Here is an 18,204-nt window from a genome sequence, read left to right as displayed (position 1 = left end):
CTACTGAAACAGCTTTGTTTATTATTCATCATAATAATGACGTGAAATGTAAACAACAGCGCGTCGGTGGGCGGGGCCAGGGCGCGTGACGTCAGCGTGTTTGGTCCGGTCGCCAACCGTCTGCTCTGATGTGAACGAGCGAGCGCCAGTCAGTCAGTAAACCAGCCTTTCCTTTCCTTTCCGCCGCAGTAAACTATGGTCTGAAGAGGAAACCATGAATCTACGAGGCGTTTTTCAAGATTTCAACCCCAGGTAAGATGTGTGTGTGTGATTGGTGTACAATGAAACAGTGCTTCGTTTTGAAAACGCTTGTTAGCATAGCTGCTAATGTTCACCGCGCAGGCCTGTTTTGATTTCTCTTCGCATAGTTGAGCAGCCTCACAGTGATGGAAAGTGCTTTATCATTCAACACTTGACCATAAGTTCCTCATAAGTTGTTTAAAGCTCCTCTCGTGCCGTGTCTTCTCCCTCAGGCCCGTGTCGTGATGCTGACAGAAGTCTGTTTGTCAGTCTGACAGATCCGTGTTTTGTTGTTGTCCTCTTCCTGCAGTAAGTTCCTGATCTACGCCTGTCTGCTGCTCTTCTCGGTGCTGTTGTCCCTGAGGTTGGATGGCATCATCCAGTGGAGTTACTGGGCCGTGTTTGCGCCCATCTGGCTCTGGAAACTCATGGTCATCATCGGGGCTTCGGTGGGCACTGGGGTTTGGGCTCACAACCCACAGTACAGGTCAGAGTCAGCCTTTCACTGGCAGAACTAGGCTACTTTAGGGGTCCATAGACCGTGAACGAATATCATGTGGGATACTTATTGTTGTGTGTGTGTGTGCAGGGTTTGTACAAGGTGCTTAAAGGGATAGTTCACTTTAAAATTAAAATTAGCCCATGATTTACTCACCCTCAAGCCATCATATGACATTCTTCTTTCAGACGAATACAATCAGAGTTATATTAAAAAAATGTCCTGGCTCTTCCAAGCTTTATAATGACAGTGAATGGCCGTTTCTGTTTTGAAGTCCAAAAAGTACATCTATTCATTATAAAAGTGCATCTATCCATCATAAAAGTGCATCTATTCATTATAAAAGTGCATCTATCCATCATAAAAGTGCATCTATCCATCATAAAAGTGCATCTGTTCATTATAAAAGTGCATCTATCCATTATTTAAGTGCATCTATCCATTATAAAAGTGCATCTGTCCATCGTAAAAGTGCATCTATCCATCATAAAAGTGCATCTATCCATTTTAAAAGTGCATCTATCCATCATAAAAGTGCATCTATACATTTTAAAAGTGCATCTATCCATCATAAAAGCGCATCTATCCATTATTTAAGTTCATCTATCCATGATAAAAGTGCATCTGTCATCATAAAAGTGCATCTATCCATCATCATGAAAGTGCATCTATCCATCATAAAAAGTGCATCTATCCATCATAAAAGTGCATCTATCCATCATAAAAGTGCATCTATTCATCATAAAAGTGCATCTATCCATCATAAAAGTGCATCTATCCATCATAAAAGTGCATCTATCCATCATAAAAGTGCATCTATTCATTATAAAAGTGCATCTATCCATCATAAAAGTGCATCTATCCATCATAAAAGTGCATCTATCCATCATAAAAGTGCATCTATTCATTATAAAAGTGCATCTATCCATCATAAAAGTGCATCTATTCATTATAAAAGTGCATCTATCCATCATAAAAGTGCATCTGTCCATCGTAAAAGTGCATCTATCCATCATAAAAGTGCATCTATCCATTTTAAAAGTGCATCTATCCATCATAAAAGTGCATCTATACATTTTAAAAGTGCATCTATCCATCATAAAAGCGCATCTATCCATTATTTAAGTTCATCTATCCATGATAAAAGTGCATCTGTCATCATAAAAGTGCATCTATCCGTCATCATGAAAGTGCATCTATCCATCATAAAAAGTGCATCTATCCATCATAAAAGTGCATCTATCCATCATAAAAGTGCATCTATTCATCATAAAAGTGCATCTGTCCATCATAAAAGTGCATCTATCCATCATAAAAGTGCATCTGTCCATCATAAAAGTGCATCTGTCCATCATAAAAGTGCATCTGTCCATCATAAAAGTGCATCTATTCATCATAAAAGTGCATCTATTCATCATAAAAGTGCATCTGTCTATCATAAAAGTGCATCTGTCTATCATAAAAGTGCATCTGTCTATCATAAAAGTGCATCTGTCTATCATAAAAGTGCATCTGTCTATCATAAAAGTGCATCTATCCATCATAAAAGTGCATCTATCCATCATAAGTGCATCTGTCCATCATAAAAGTGCATCTATTCATCATAAAAGTGCATCTGTCCATCATAAAAGTGCATCTATCCATCATAAGTGCATCTGTCCATCATAAAAGTGCATCTATCCATCATAAAAGTGCATCTGTCCATTATAAAAGTGCTCCACACGAACAGAACAGAAAACAGAAACATCCATTCACTGTCATTATAAAGCTTGGAAGAGCCAGGACATTTTTTAATATAACTCTGATTGTATTCGTCTGAAAGAAGAAAGTCATACACCTATATGATGGCTTGAGGGTGAGTAAATCATGGGCTAATTTTAGTTTTACAGTGAGCTACTCCTGTAACACCAGCTGTAAACCGTGCCTCTGTCAGTGTATTCTGTGATGCGGTTGGTTGTCGTCCTCAGGGCTGAAGGCGAGACGTGTGTGGAGTTTAAAGCCATGCTGATCGCTGTGGGGATCCACCTGCTCCTGCTCACCTTCGAGGTGCTGGTGTGTGACCGCGTGCAGCGAGGCACACACTTCTGGCTCCTCGTCTTCATGCCGCTCTTCTTCGTCTCGCCCGTCTCGGTGGCCGCGTGTGTGTGGGGATTCAGACACGACCGCTCGCTCGAGGTACGAGCCTCGAAAGATCTGTCTAATGCCGGGTTCAGAGTCGGACTACACTATATTTCTGTCCGTTACAGTCGTCAGATTATGCAGTTTTGACTTGTTTGTGTCGTGGACCAGAAACATGTTGCTTGCCGTCTTTAAAGGAGTCGTTCGCTTCAGAAAAAAAATTCCTGATAATTTACTCTCCTCCACGTCATCCAAGATGTTCATGTCTTTTTTTTCTTCAGTGGAAAAGAAATTAAAGGTTTTTGAGGGAAATATTCCAGGATGTTTCTCCATATAGTGACTTCAATGGGGTCCAAATGTGAGTTTCAGTGCAGCTTCAAAGTCTCGACACGATCCAGCCGAGGAATAAGAGTCTCATCTAGACAAACCAGCGGACATTTAGAACAAAATAAACATTTATATACTTTTTAAGAGTCAAGTCGAGTCATCTTCATTTATACAGCGCTTTTACCAATACAGATGTTTCACAGCAGCTTTACAGTGATAATAGGAAATTACAGTAACAGTAGATTGTTAGGCTTTACAGCAGCTCTAGAATAAAGTTATTGTCCAGATAAAGTTAGTTTGATTTATTCACTTCCGTCGCAACGATCATTAGTGATTAGCTTAGGGGCCGCTAACACGACACCGCTTTAACTGAAAACTCTTACGTTCTCAGTGCAAACTTCAAAAACACGAACCTGTGAGAACGCTGATGGCGTGCACATGCAATACACGAGTTCAGTCTATAGGTATGTGCGTTTGAATATATGTAGTCCTTCTTCACAAACCAACACTCAACAAACTTGTCTGGCCTTAACATGTATAATACAGAATTTTTATCGCGTAACCACGCAAACTGGAATTATCCTGACAACGCTTTATCTGTACAGAGGTAAAGGCGAGGAGGCCTTCTCTTCTTCCAATACAGATTGTATCAAAGCAGCTTCACACTGATAACATGAAAATAATACAACAAAGTTTGTTTCTAGAGGAAAATTGCGTCATCGTCCACCTTAAGTGAGGCAGATCAATAATAGTGTTGAATATTAAATGTCCCCAACTAAGCAAGCCAAAAGCCAAGGCAACAGTGGTAAGGAACCAAAACTCCATCAGTGACAGAATGGAGAAATAAACCGTGGGAGAACCCAGGCTCAGTCGGGGCCAGTTCTCCTCTGGCCAACCAGCGAACAGTGTATGATTATGATCCAGGCAGCGTTACAGGTCAGAAGTCAGATTGGTCGCGTCGATGAGGCCTTCACAGGGCTGATGAGGCTGGCACTTCAGGGATGCGTCATGGATGGGTCCAGGTGCAGGTCCGCCATCTGATCTGGATACGGCCGGAGTCCAGCTGACTTCAGTAGACAGGGAGAGACTGGTTATCTCTTATTCCTCGGCTGGGATCCTGTAGAGCAGGGGTGGGGAACGTTGGTCCAGGAGGGCTATTGTCCTGCAGAGTTTAGCTCCAACCCTGAAAAAAACTCACCTGATTGTAGCCTTAGTGATCCTGAAGACATTGATTAGCTTGTTCAGGTGTGTTTGATTAGGGTTGGAACTAAACTCTGCAGGACAGTGGCCCTCTAGGACCAACGTTCCCCACCCCTGCTGTAGAGCCTTCCACAAATCTTTCCTCCGTTGCGGCAGTACCATCGTCTCCCTTTCGTTTCGCCGTGTTCGAAAGCTGTGTACGAAGAGCTTCTGTGCTCCTATTGGTCAATGTGACCAAACCTGTCGTGGAATACCGAAAAAAATTAAACATGCTAATCTTTCTGTTGCTAAGCAACACAGACACAGCGTCGTTGACGTCAACTATGACACTATAAAATATATACACAAAAAATATATATGTGTATATATATTAGTATATACACAGAATCGGGCTGATCTTGTGTAGTCTAAACCCGGCATAACACTTTTTTTTTTTTTTTTTTTGGACGGTTGAATCTGACTATTTTATGTCGAGGTCATATTTCATGCCAAAATCAATAAAAAAGTGAATAAAAAATGGCAACACTTTACAATAAGGCTTCATTAGTCAGACTGAGCAAAACATTTCTTTCTGTATTTATTAACCTTTGTTCATTTTCATTAATAAAAATAGAGCTGTTCATGGTTTGTTCATTAACTGATGTTAATGCAACATTTGATTTTAATAATGCATTAGTAAATGCTGAAATTAGCATTAACTAAGATTAATAAATGCTGTCGAAGTATTGTTCATTCTTAGTTCATGTCAACTACAGTAGTTAACTAATGAATGTTACCAAAAAATATATATTTTATTAAAAAATGTTCATGACAATTTGGCATTCCCGTGATTCATAATTATTTTAATTAGTATAGTATTACACATAAATTTGTATTACTTTATTATTATTATTACTATCTAATTACTATGACTGAATTCTGTACAGTTTTGATTAGTTTATCTGACTATATGGTTTATTTAAAACTAAACTAAATGATAAATAACTTATATAAAATATATATTATTATTATTTTGCATCACGATAAAGAAAAAAATATGCAAAATATTGTCACAAAAGTCCTGGTCCTAAAACAAGCTCCATTTCTTTCATACAAATATTTTTGGTGAAATATGATATTTTATTCTCGTCAGATTCACCCACATGTTTATCAAGCATATCTTCTCTAAGCGTGTGTTGTTTCCCTCAGCTGGAGATTCTGTGCTCTGTAAATATTCTTCAGTTCATCTTCATCGCTCTGAGGCTGGATAAGATCATCAGCTGGCCGTGGTTGGTGAGTAAGGACACGACACCAGTCATGTGTAGTGCTGGGCGGGATGACCAAACATTTATATCACTCTATTTATAGTAATTATACGGGTTTCACATTATATGACGGTATTCTTTTCTTTTCTTTTTTTAAGCCTGACTGGGTGTTAACCACATTTTCTGCTGATTGAGAGAAGAGATACTGCAGTAGATTGACTCAGAATGCCCTATTTTACAGTCATGAGTGAATATTGTAGAAAAATCCACTCTAGTATTAAAGGTGCCCTCGAATTTGAAATTGAATTTATCTCGGCATAGTTAAATAACAAGAGTTCAGTACATGGACATGACATACAGTGAGTCTCAAACACCATTGTTTTCTCCTTCTTATTTAAATCTCGTTTTTGAAAAACACCCCTGAAAAATAGGCGAATCTCCACATAACACCGACTGTGTTCATGTTTATTCAGCGATGTCAGTACCCTGGAAATCCAGAGTTCTCGCGAGAGCACAAGTTGAATTTGCTCAGCGAGTTTACTCTGGCGTCGAGTAATGATGCTCATTAAATATGCCCCTCGATCTGAGCTGCACCAATCACATCGGGTTATCTGATATAGGCGGGCCAGAGGCGAGATGACGACAGCGCTGTGACCTCGAAGTCATTAGTAAACATTGCAAGATGGCTATGGATGAACACCAGTTGTTTGAAACGGCTTTGGCCGCTACAATGAACGAGTTAGACTTGGCTTTTTATCTAAAAGAGGAACAGAAGACGCCGCTCGAATCCTTCCTTTGCAAGAAGGACACGGCAAGAGTCTAATCTACCAGTTAGCTCCGCTGGCAGCTAAGCGATGTTGTGATTGGTCGTAGTGTGCCGAGAGAAATCTGAATCATTCCCTCCTGAAACTTGCAGAGACGGAGAGTGTGAGTAGGAGCTGTCCATGAGCTAGGAGCAGGAGCAACTTTTGCTAAGTATTCTGATTAATTATATTGTCATTTTGCCTCCACGTTCCCCCGATTGCCTGTGAGCTTCTCCTCCTGTCCATACGGTAATCTCTCTACTGTGAGACAGAGAGTCGTGTGGTTATGACGCAATCGTTAGCTATTTTTACAAAAACTGCTTTTACAGGGCCGTAAGATACAAGGTAATGGAGCCTTTTATACATTTTCGTGTTTCTTTAGAAATAAATAATGGATAAATAGAGTCTTTAAACGCCTCAGATGTAAAGTTATTCGCTGTCAAAGTGACGCCAAAATGAATGGGAGTCAATGGAATGCTAACGGCAGTCTGCTAAGTGCTAATCAATGGCGGCGCCCGGGGAAGCTTCAGTTTTTTATGAAACATTGGCCCCCTGGTTATAGTTTAACCTCTCCATCTTCACCGTTACAGTAACACACACATCTGTGCATCACTAGTGCAACAGTGAAAAGACCCTCTCAAACAGTGTCGCGTTCCCAGCGCTGTTAAAGCCACATACACCGGTATTGTGGTATAATAAAAATTCATATCATATCAAAACTCCGGTATTCGGTATGAACCGTTTCACCGCCCAGCTCTACACCTGTGGCCATCATGAGTGTGTGACCCTGGCTCTCCTGTTTTCCAGGTGGTGTGTGTGCCGCTGTGGATCCTCATGTCGTTCCTGTGTCTGGTGGTGCTGTATTACATCGTGTGGTCTGTGCTGTTCCTGCGCTCCATGGACGTCATCGCAGAGCAGCGCCGCACACACATCACCATGGCTATCAGCTGGATGACCATCGTTGTGCCGCTGCTCACCTTCGAGGTTGGACTCACTTACTAGATTGTGTTTATGCAATAAGCAAGCTAAAAACACTCAGAGATCCACTGATATTGATATAGATGCTGAGTTATTTCCTATCCAAGTGTCCTTTACCTGATACACAGAACCAGTATTTAATTAATATCCATCCTTGTGTGTGTATATACAGTGTGTGTATATATATATATATATATATATATATATATATATATATATATATACACACACATATACACATACACACACACACACACACACATATATATATATTTATTTATTTATTTATTTATTTATTTTACTATAAGTACATGTAAAGTGTAACAAGAACACTGTAATATGTTATATATATATATATATATATATATATATATATATATATATATATATATATATATAGGTATATTTTCTTGTTACATGTACTTATAGTAATAACAGTAAACACTCAATAATTACATGCAACTAAACCTAAATACCAATAATCAATCACACTTTACTTTAGTCCAATTTTTACTATTAGCTATGTCTTTTGAACTTTTAATTACTGCTTATTAATAGTTAGCAAGGTAGTTGTTGGGTAGGATTAAGAGATGCAGAATAAGGCATTAATATGTGTCTTATAAATACTGAAAAATATGCATATTATCCTAATAATATGCATGCTAATACGCAACTAGTTAGTAGTGAGATTTGGAGCCTAAACTAAAGTGTTACCACACAAACCCTAAACCTATAGTAAGCACATAATATTAATTAATATTACTCAGTATTTAAGTGTATATCAATGACACCTTAAAATAAAGTGTGACCTAAATGTTTCTGAAAGAAGTCTCTTATGTTCACCAAGGCTGCATTTATTGATTTGAAAATACAGTAAAAAATAATGTGAAATATTTGTACAAATCAAAGAACTGTTTTCTGTTTTAATATACAGTATATTAAACTGTAATTTATTTCTGTGATCAAAGCAGAATTTTCGGCATCATTGCTCCAGTCTTCTATATTCATATATTCTAATATGCTGATTTATTATGAATATTTCAGATTATTATCAATGTTGAAAACAGTTGCGCTGCTGTTGTTGTTTCTCAGGATTCTTTGATGAATAGAAAGTTCAAAAGAACAGCACTTATTTAAAGGAGAACTGTTTTATAACATTATAAATGCCTTTACTGTGTTTTTTTGATCACTTTAATGCATCCTTGCTGAATAAAATGATTAATTTCTTTAAAAAATTCAATCTTACTGAGGCTGAGCTTGAGTCTACATGTAAAATAATACGAGATCACATATTTGGGATAATAAAAAGGTCCGTGTTAAACTAAAAGCTTTAAGTTTTTACAGCTGCTTGAAACACTATTTCATTGATTAATCAGTAAAGCGAAAAACTGAATGTTTTGCTGCAATCACAGAATCCATCCAATCAGAACCTTTAAAAAAAAAAAATCTATTTAGTCTTAATTAGCAACTAATGAGCAACTGACAGACTGATATTTTCTAGTGTTTTTACTATGAGCAAAATGTCAGCAGTAGAAATGGGACAAAATTTCTAAATATCACAGAACAAAAAAAACTGACCAATGACATCTAGAGTCTAGACATCTGACCAATGGCGTCTTCATCCTGTGTGCAGTCGTAGCTCTACTTCACTAAATGCCTGTGCTTTATTTGAACATGACTCCAGACAGGCAACAGACACACACACACACACACACAGCAGTTTAGCTTCACTGTGATGCACGAAATAACCCTCGAGCAGTTGACCAGACTTAAGGCCCGTTCACACCAACGACAATAACTATAAAGATAAAGATATAGTTCAGCAGCACAGCACAACTATTACAATAACGGCACAGAGAAACAATATCGTTGGAATCACTTTCAGACCGAACATGAAAACATTTAAAAACATTGACAGCCAATCAGAATCCATCCTGCTTTTAAAGAGCTGGAGCATTTAAAGCTGCAGACGACAAAACTCAGTGTGTGCTTCGAACAAACAGAATGACATCATGCACAGGTGTGGACGCTAATATAGTTATTGTTCTTGGTGTGAACGGGCCTTTAGACCATCTGTCTAAGTTATGTAAAACCATGCAACCATCCCAGCAACGTCAGTCCAAAGCAAATGCATCTTTTTCCATTTCTCAAAATATTCTGTCTTTAATACTGCACTGTAATTTGTCAGTTTGGCTCCTTAAAAGTTAAATTTTTGCTGCCAATAATTTTAGCTGCTTTTGTGTTAACAAATGTAGTTTTGTCATTTCAAACCACCACATTTTTTTAGGACGTGTTCTGACACTTTCAGCATTTAGTTTGTGTTAGAGAACTTTATTTTGAGAAATTTAATAATTTGCATTTTGCTCAAAAGAAAAAATAAATAAAAACGAATGAACTGGAGACGTGTGCAATTAGTTTTGTCGACCGCATTACCGTTTCACATCCCTTCTCTAAACTACTCTTATATAACCCATACGAGCTATACGCAATATATCGATTTATTGCATATTAAAATATGGTAACCAATATATTTTGTTCAATATATCAGTCGATCTCTGCTTGTCTTGTGGCGTTACTTTAATATAATTTGGGGTATTTTGCTCTTAAAAGATTAGCTCACCCACAAATGTGAATTCTGACACAATTTATTAACCTTTATTGATTGCCATGCAGCACTAAAGAAAATTAAATTAAAGGAAGTTCAAAATCTGTAACTGCGCAGTGCGGTCGTGTGTGTGTGTGTGTGTGTGTGTGTGTGTGTGTGTGTGTGTGTGTGTGTGTGTGTGTGTGTGTGTGTGTGTGTGTGTGTGTGTGTGTGTGTGTGTGTGTGTGTGTGTGTGTGTGTGTGTGTGTGTGTGTGTGTGTGTGTGTGTGTGTGTGTGTGTGTGTGTTTAGAAGAGGCATGTCAGAACAATCACGTGGTTTTGAAAAGGGTTGCCATCTTCAGTGTGGAATGATAAGGGTTTACTATTTCTGCCACTGTCTTTAAGGTGAATCATTGAATTGTTCACTCAACTGAGTTATTAAACAAACCTGATTCATTCAGGCACACAACAGCTAAGGCTGCGTTTACACTTGGCATTAACACACGATCACCGTGATCCGATCAAGCAGATCGGATCATAAGCCAATCAGGACACGGTGCGTATACACCTGTCCACATCAAGTGGCTTCAGTATCTGGATCACAGATCGGATCTCGCATTCGCGCAAAAAAAAACACAAAAACAAAGGATGGCTCCGGTGCAGAGTCGACCTAGTGTTTGTGTGACGTCCACCTGTGAATGCAGACACGATTGGCTGGATTGTGTTTACGTTACACTGAGATCCGATCACAATGCGTCCTCGACTACCTCCGAACCTGGACACGCTGATTGTATAACATTCCCATCAGAAGCGCGTTCACACTTGACTTTTCAATGTGTGTGTGGACAACATCCGGATACAGGCCGCATGTTAATGCCAAGTGTAAACGCAGACTAAATCTGCTGTGGCTTTGTTTGGAAGGGTTTCCGTTAGTGGAGCAAAAACAGACAAAGCTACTAAATGGAAACAGTTTGTTTGTAATTGATCCATATAATCAATATGATAATTGATTACCTACAGACGAATCATAGTTTTGAATGACAGAAGGGTGAGAGTGTTCATTTTGTGTGAGCTATTCTCTTAAGAATGCAGTCACTCAGTTGTGTAGTGTTGACACTCATCAGTGTTTGTGTTGTTTCAGATTCTCCTCGTTCACAAGCTGGATGGCCACTATAACTCCAACTACGTGCCGGTGTTTGTTCCTCTCTGGGTGTCTTTGGTGACTCTGATGGTGACCACGTTTGGCCAGAAAGGGGGCAATCACTGTACGTGACATGTGTAACTGACATCTGCGTGCTGCTTATTCTTTATAATGACTCGACAAGCACGCTTCACAGGGGCTCCGCACATCATTTCCACGATCAATAGTGAATCTTAACTGGATAATCTTCCAGTGTAGTCTATGGTCCTGTCCCAAATGTCCCTCTCTCTCTCTCTCTCTCTCTCTCTCTCTCTCTCTCTCTCTCTCTCTCTCTCTCTCTCTCTCTCTCTCGATCTCTCTCTCTCTCTCTCTCTCTCTCTCTCTCGATCTCTCTCTCTCTCTCTCTCTCGATCTCTCTCTCTCTCGATATCTCTCTCGATCTCTCTCTCTCTCTCTCTCTCTCGATCTCTCTCTCTCTCTCGATCTCTCTCTCTCTCTCTCTCGATCTCTCTCTCTCTCGATATCTCTCTCGATCTCTCTCTCTCTCTCTCTCTCTCTCTCTCTCTCTCTCTCTCTCTCTCTCTCTCAATAATTAATTCAAATAAATGCTATAATTCATTCATTCAAATAAATGAAGGTGTAACTGATGAAAATAACAATCAATTTTACGCTTCCGGTCAAATAATGCACTGCGAACATCAATAACAGCTTGAAGGGTAACTTTTGTTTTTTAATCTTTTAGTTTTAATTTTGTTAACCTACCCGAGGCAAACTTTCGTGTAAAAGCATAATTAGAATGGAAACGCCACTTTTAAGTTTGACCGTATTTTCGTTTTAGGTTAAATGCCTTGTGAATGGGAGTGAATGGGGCACGACTATGATAGCATCAAAAATCTCTATTTTTAAAACACTAATGCGGCTCGACACAACATGAAACTGTGCTGGAAGTGTCACCAGGGGCTCTACACATGAACTCCAGCACTGAGAACAGTGTTTGTGAACACAGAGTTCACTAAAAAGAAAGATGTTGTTCGACTCACTTTATCAGTTAGTGTTTCCGGTGGCTGGAATTTTGCCAGTCAAAAGTAGTCGATCTCCGAATGCAACGTAATGAACTGACTCCATATGAGGAGATGTCATGAACTTGTAATTCCAATGAAAAGCATGATAACTTAGACACTAAGCTCATGGCAATATCTATTCAAATAATAATTAATATGGAAACAAGCTTTAGGAGCTTTCCATCTTCACTCTCCTCATGTTACGTTGCATTCGGAGATCGACTACTTTTGACTGACAATGTTCTCAATGCTGGAGTTCATGTGTAGAGCCGCTGGTGATACTTCCAGCACAGTTTCATGTTGTGTCGAGCCTTCTTAGTGTTTTAAAAATAGAGATTTTTGATGCTATCATAGAAGTGTCCCATTCACAAGGCATTTAACCTAAAACGAAGATACGGTCAAACTTAAAAGTGGCGTTTCCTTTCTAATTATGCTTTTAAATGAAAGTTTGCCTCGGGTAGATTAACAAAAATAGCCTAGGTTGCAATTTGGCGAGAGTTCCCCTTTAAGTCGTCGATGCTGAGAGATGACCATGGTATAAGCGGGATAATCCACGGCTAGCTGTGCACTTCACGGAGGCAACCACCATCGTCTAATGCACAGCTAACCACGGAGTGTCCTTTACATATTTCATATGTAGCATAGACTTTATTACAGACACAGACGACAAACTTATAATACACGATCTTCCCGCGTAGGGTTATGTGTGTGCATTCACTGTATGTGTCCCAAATCATTGTTAATGTAATTTAAACTGTAATGGCAAAAACAAAGCATGTTCCATGTGTGACCCTGGATCACCTCACCAGTCACATGTCGCACGGGTATATTTGAGGCAATAGCCAACAATACATTATATGGGTCAAAATTATCAATTTTTCTTTTATGCCAAAAATCATTAAGATCATGTTCCATGAAGATATTTTGTACATTGCCTACCGTAAATATATAAAACATGTATTTGTGTGAGTGAATGCAGCACAATCGCCAACATAAATGGACTTTAAAGGAGATTTTCTCAATGTTAGATTTTTTTTTTGCACCCTCAGATTCCAGATTTTCAATATTGTATCTCGGCCAAATATCGTCCTAACAAACCATACATCAATGGAAAGCTTATTTATTCAGCTTTCAGATGATGCATACATCTCAATTTCATTAAATTGCCCCATGTGACTGGTTTTGTGGTTTTTGTGTTTCCTAGCTTTGTTCCAGTGTTGACTTGTCTCTGGTTTTCCTCCAGGGTGGTTCGGCATTCGCAAAGACTTCTGCCAGTTTCTGCTCGAGCTCTTCCCCTTCCTGAGGGAATACGGCAACATATCCTACGACCTGCACCACGAGGAGTCCGAGGTGTCCGAGGAGCTTCCCATCCACGAGGTGCCCAAAATCCCTCCCATGTTTCGTAAGAAGACGGGCGTGGTGATTACCCAGAGTCCTGGCAAATACTTCGTGCCGCCACCCAAACTGTGCATCGACATGCCAGACTAACGCCCGAGACTCGCTCCTCGTTTGACTGTTCCTGTACAGTATAGCACTATGCACTGGGGTCCGCTTCAGGACGTCCCATTAAAGAAGACAAATAAGATGAGGCTCTTCATGTGTTTGAGCCGAGCTCAGAGACGGCTCCTAATCGTTTTGTAAACCATAGCCTTGTGTCTGTAAACTCCAACGTGTCGTAGATATGGGACCTGTTGCCTTCAGGAGAGGATCGTCTGAACTTCCCTGACGACTCGAAGGACTCGCCAAGAGACTGTCTCGTCAGTAAATACGCCAAGTGTTTCGTTTTTTTTAACAGGTGTCTTTCTTTTCTGCATTTTAAATCCACATATGATTCAGCTGTTCATCCTAAATCTTCTTCTGCACCCCTTTGGGAATACATGAGCGTTCCTCGTTTCCACTGTGATCGAAAGGCATTGGTTTGCATGAACCTGAAGCTGGATCTCTTCCTCTGATGTGTTGATGGAGGCGAGGCGATGGACACGTTTTCAATGCAACTTCTGGACTTTCACATTTTACACTCATATGTGAGAGTGCAGAATAAAAAGTAGGTCATCTTTATTAATAATACAAACCACCAGCTAGGGGCTCTGCGACGATTAATCGATCCAAAATAAAAGTTTGCATAATATGTGTGTGTACTGTATAATTATTTTATATATACAGTACAGGCCAAAAGTTTGGAAACATTACTATTTTTAATGTTTTTGAAAGAAGTTTCTTCTGCTCATCAAGCCTGCATTTATTTGATCAAAAATACAGAAAAAATTTAATGTAATATTGTGATATATTATTACAATTTCAAATAATTGGTTTTCAATTTATTATACTTTAAATGATCATTTATTTCTGTGATGCAAAGCTGAATTTTCAGCATCATTACTCCAGTCTATCACATGATCCTTTAGAAATCATTCTAATATTCTGATTTATTATGAGTGCTGGACACAGTTCTGCTGCCTAATATATTTGATGAATAAAAGGTTAAAAAGAACTGCATTTATTCAAAATAATAAAATATTTTCTAATAATATAAATCTTCTTTACTATCACTTTTTATCAATTTAACACATCCTTGCTGAATAAAAGTATTGATTTATTTCAAAAAAAGAAAGAAAAAAAAATACTGCCCAGTAGTGTATATTGTTGTTACAAAAGATTTCTATTTTTAAAACATTTGCTTCTTTTTTTTTATGTTTATTTTTTTACTTTTTATTCATCAAAGTATCCTAAAGTATCACAGGTTATGAAAAAATATTAAGCAGCAGAACTGTTTCCAACTTTGATAATGAATCCTCATATTAGAGTGATTTCTAAAGGATCATGTGATAGACTGGAGTAATGATGCTGTAAATTCAGCTTTGCATCACAGAAATAAATGATCATTTAAAGTATAATTTATTGAAAACCAATTATTTTAAATTGTAAAAATATATCACAATATTACTGGTTTTTTTCTGTATTTTTGATCAAATAAATGCAGGCTTGATGAGCAGAAGAAACTTCTTTCAAAAACATTCAAAATAGTAATGTTTCCAAACTTTTGGCCTGTACTGTATATATATATATATATATATATATATATATAAATACACACAGACATGCATGTATATATATTTAACAACTATTTGCATGTATATACTGTATATATATAATTTATATTATATATAAATATAAATATTTTACGTATAAATAACACATTTTTCCTAAATATATACATGCATGTGTGTGTATTTATATATACAGAATAATTCTACACAGTACACACACACATATGTAAACACAAACCTTTATTTTGGATTCGATTAATCATTGCACAGCCTCTAATTTCTCTCCCAGTAACGGTTTCGATCCCTCTTTTAATAGTGTTTCCAGTCTCTCACGACACGATTCTCCTCGACTCAGTGGCTAGCAGACGAGTACTCGCGTCAGTTTCTCAGCTGGTCTGAGTGAATAGCCATAGAAATGCTTCATTATTTTTGCAGATGTGGACCAATCTCACGGTTTCAACGCTGTTCCCCACTGTACACCTTTACCGCTTCTGACGTCCACTGTGTCCATTCCCGTGTAAAGGCGAGACGTAGCTCTTGACAGTGCCTCACATTAAAATCTCACTGTTTATCATGCAAGTGCTGTGTGAATCTCTCCACGCTTCAAGCTCTTTCCTTTTTAGATGTTTATTCCCAGTTGTCCATCTTCAGATATTTATCATTGTTTTCTTTTTGTATGACAGGTGCTTTGCTAAGACCCTTATTAAGGTGAGGAGTGTATTCAGATTTTCAGTGTAATGCATTATAAAACTGTGTACACCTTTTGCATTCCCGGGTCTGTTTGGACCAGGAGCTGAAAAAAAACAGGCATAACTTAATATTTTTCAATTAAAATCATATTGTGTCTAATCAGCAACTTCTCATTAAAGAGTGAATGCACAAATGTTTTCTTTTTTTTTTTTTTTTACCATTTACCTGCTACCTTTTTATTAATTAATTAAAAAAATTACGAAATTCTTTGAAATTTCGGTAACACTTTACAATAAGGTTCATTAGTTAACATTAGTTAGCATGAGCTAATAATGAACTGCAATCTATGTTAACGTTAATTTCAACATTAACATTAGTTAATGCACTGTGAACTTAGCTGGATTTTTATTAACTAACATTAACAAAGATTAATAAATACTATAACAAATGTATTGCTCAATGTTAGTGAATACATTAACTAATGAACCTTATTGTAAAGTGTTACGAAACCAGTGTGATGAAGTTTCATCAATATTTATGGGAAGTTTTATTTCAATATATCATTAAATGTATATGAACATATGAAAAATTGAATAAATTTGAAACGTATGACTGCTCAAAACAGTCTAAATGTATGAAACCTACATATTCTTTTTCTAACAAAACAACATCAGTGCCACTTGCATGCATTTTTACTGTAATATGCAGAAATGATGATGATAAGCGTCTGGATCTGCTGGTCATGTTGCAGCGGTTCATCAACAGGCGGCAGCAAAGGCAAATGAGGACCCTTGCTTTTCCAAACCCACTTTTGTCTGTGAGCTTTTGCTCAAACACTTTAGGACATTAATTTGTTTGTCATTTTATTTTTATTTCAGAATTATAGTGTGTTTGCATGCGTGACATAAACAAAACGCAGCCCCAGTGGGAAGAAAATGTGTGTGAAAATGTGTCCTAACCCTGTAGGAAAGAGGTAATGTGGGACAAATCCGCATAATTTCATGTGTTAATCCACAGTTCACTTTCGGGTCAGAACGGACCCGGACACATTTGGTTTAAATGGTTATGTCTCTTACATTTTTTGTTTAAAAAAATCTGCATGAACATAAATGATGTGTATTTTGACAGTTTTAACACACTCACACAATTTCATCTTCATACTAAAAATTATGGATTTTTTTTTGTAAAAACAAAACCGGACCAGAATGCAATAGGAGGGTTAAAACTCACTCTGCCTCGGGTCATGTGACTTGTTGAGGAGACATGTGCTGTTACTCTTCTGATTTCACATGCACTATAAAACCTGAACTACAGGAATATCCGTGTCGACATGAGGGTGTGTGGCTCTTTACTCGTCTGACTGTGTCTTCAGAGGTTTGTCCTGTCCCAATTAAAGTTGTAACTTCATCAGAATGGAACGAAACTTTGTGACTTTTCTGGCACTTGCTATGTGAACACACACACACACAAATTGATGGCATGATTCGAAGAGGTTAAAGGAGTAGTTCACCAAAAAAATAAAAAATCATCCTATAATTGACTCACTCTCATGCAAATGCAAATGAGCTACTGCTCCCGGCACAGGGGGCGGAGCTTCAATTACCTCCTCACACACACATGCACTGAAACTTTCAAGACCTTCTAGCCTTTTATGTTCAAACCGGAGTCAGAAAGATGGAGCGACTCAAGAAGAAGTGACAACATGTAGACAACATTTCTGAATGAATTTATGTAGCTTATGTGTAGTTATCTTCTACACTCTAAAAAATGCTGGGTTGTTTTAACCCAATTTTGGGTCAAATATGGACAAACCCAGCCGTTGGATTAAAAATGTATTATAAAAATGTAACCCAACGGCTGGGTTTGTCCATATTTGACCCAAAATTGGGTTAAAACAACCCAGCATTTTTTAGAGTGTAGCCATTGATTAGCATATTCTGTCATGATAATCTATAAATCTTGTTCCTGGGGGCGGGGTTTATGTAAATTTTAGGGTTGGTGATGTCACTAACCCGGAAGGAATGTGGTGTAGTCTCTACCAGCCGTTTGTTGTAGTCCTTAAGAAGCGATTTCTGTAAAAGCAAATATCTCCCTTTGCTTTGAACTTTGAGCGTCGTAACTTTGCAGATGTTGTTTATGCTCAAACAGCAACACTACACACTAACTAAAGCTAGAAAAGTCAAATCATAATCAACCACCCCTTTAATTATGGATATTTTCCTTACAAAAACCCATGGCTTCAAAAGGCCTTTATTAAACCAGTGGAGTCGT

General features: G+C 38.1%; 1 protein-coding gene across 1 annotated transcript; it reads left to right on the top strand.

The window, feature by feature from the left end:
* Window positions 1-72: 72 nt before the first annotated feature.
* tmem185 (transmembrane protein 185) lies at window positions 73-14,699 on the top strand. Its single transcript, XM_084387326.1, has 7 exons — window positions 73-252; window positions 551-727; window positions 2,707-2,914; window positions 5,573-5,656; window positions 7,239-7,415; window positions 11,136-11,259; window positions 13,440-14,699. The coding sequence occupies exons 1-7, from the start codon at window positions 215-217 to the stop codon at window positions 13,682-13,684; spliced, it is 1,053 nt and encodes a 350-aa protein (XP_084243452.1). The 5' UTR covers window positions 73-214; the 3' UTR covers window positions 13,685-14,699.
* The last annotated feature ends 3,505 nt before the right edge of the window (window positions 14,700-18,204 follow it).

This window comes from Rutilus rutilus (assembly GCF_951802725.1).
Source record: "Rutilus rutilus genome assembly, chromosome: 18".
NCBI lineage: Eukaryota > Metazoa > Chordata > Actinopteri > Cypriniformes > Leuciscidae > Rutilus > Rutilus rutilus.
Note: the sequence above shows the minus strand (reverse complement) of the source record. Positions and strands in the feature narration are given on the sequence as shown.

Coding starts and splice junctions, on each gene's coding strand:
- tmem185 (XM_084387326.1), top strand. CDS start 215: ATGAATCTACGAGGCGTTTTTCAAGATTTCAACCCCAG. Junction 253..550: donor TTTCAAGATTTCAACCCCAG/GTAAGATGTGTG, acceptor CTCTTCCTGCAG/TAAGTTCCTGATCTACGCCT. Junction 2,915..5,572: donor GACACGACCGCTCGCTCGAG/GTACGAGCCTCG, acceptor TGTTTCCCTCAG/CTGGAGATTCTGTGCTCTGT.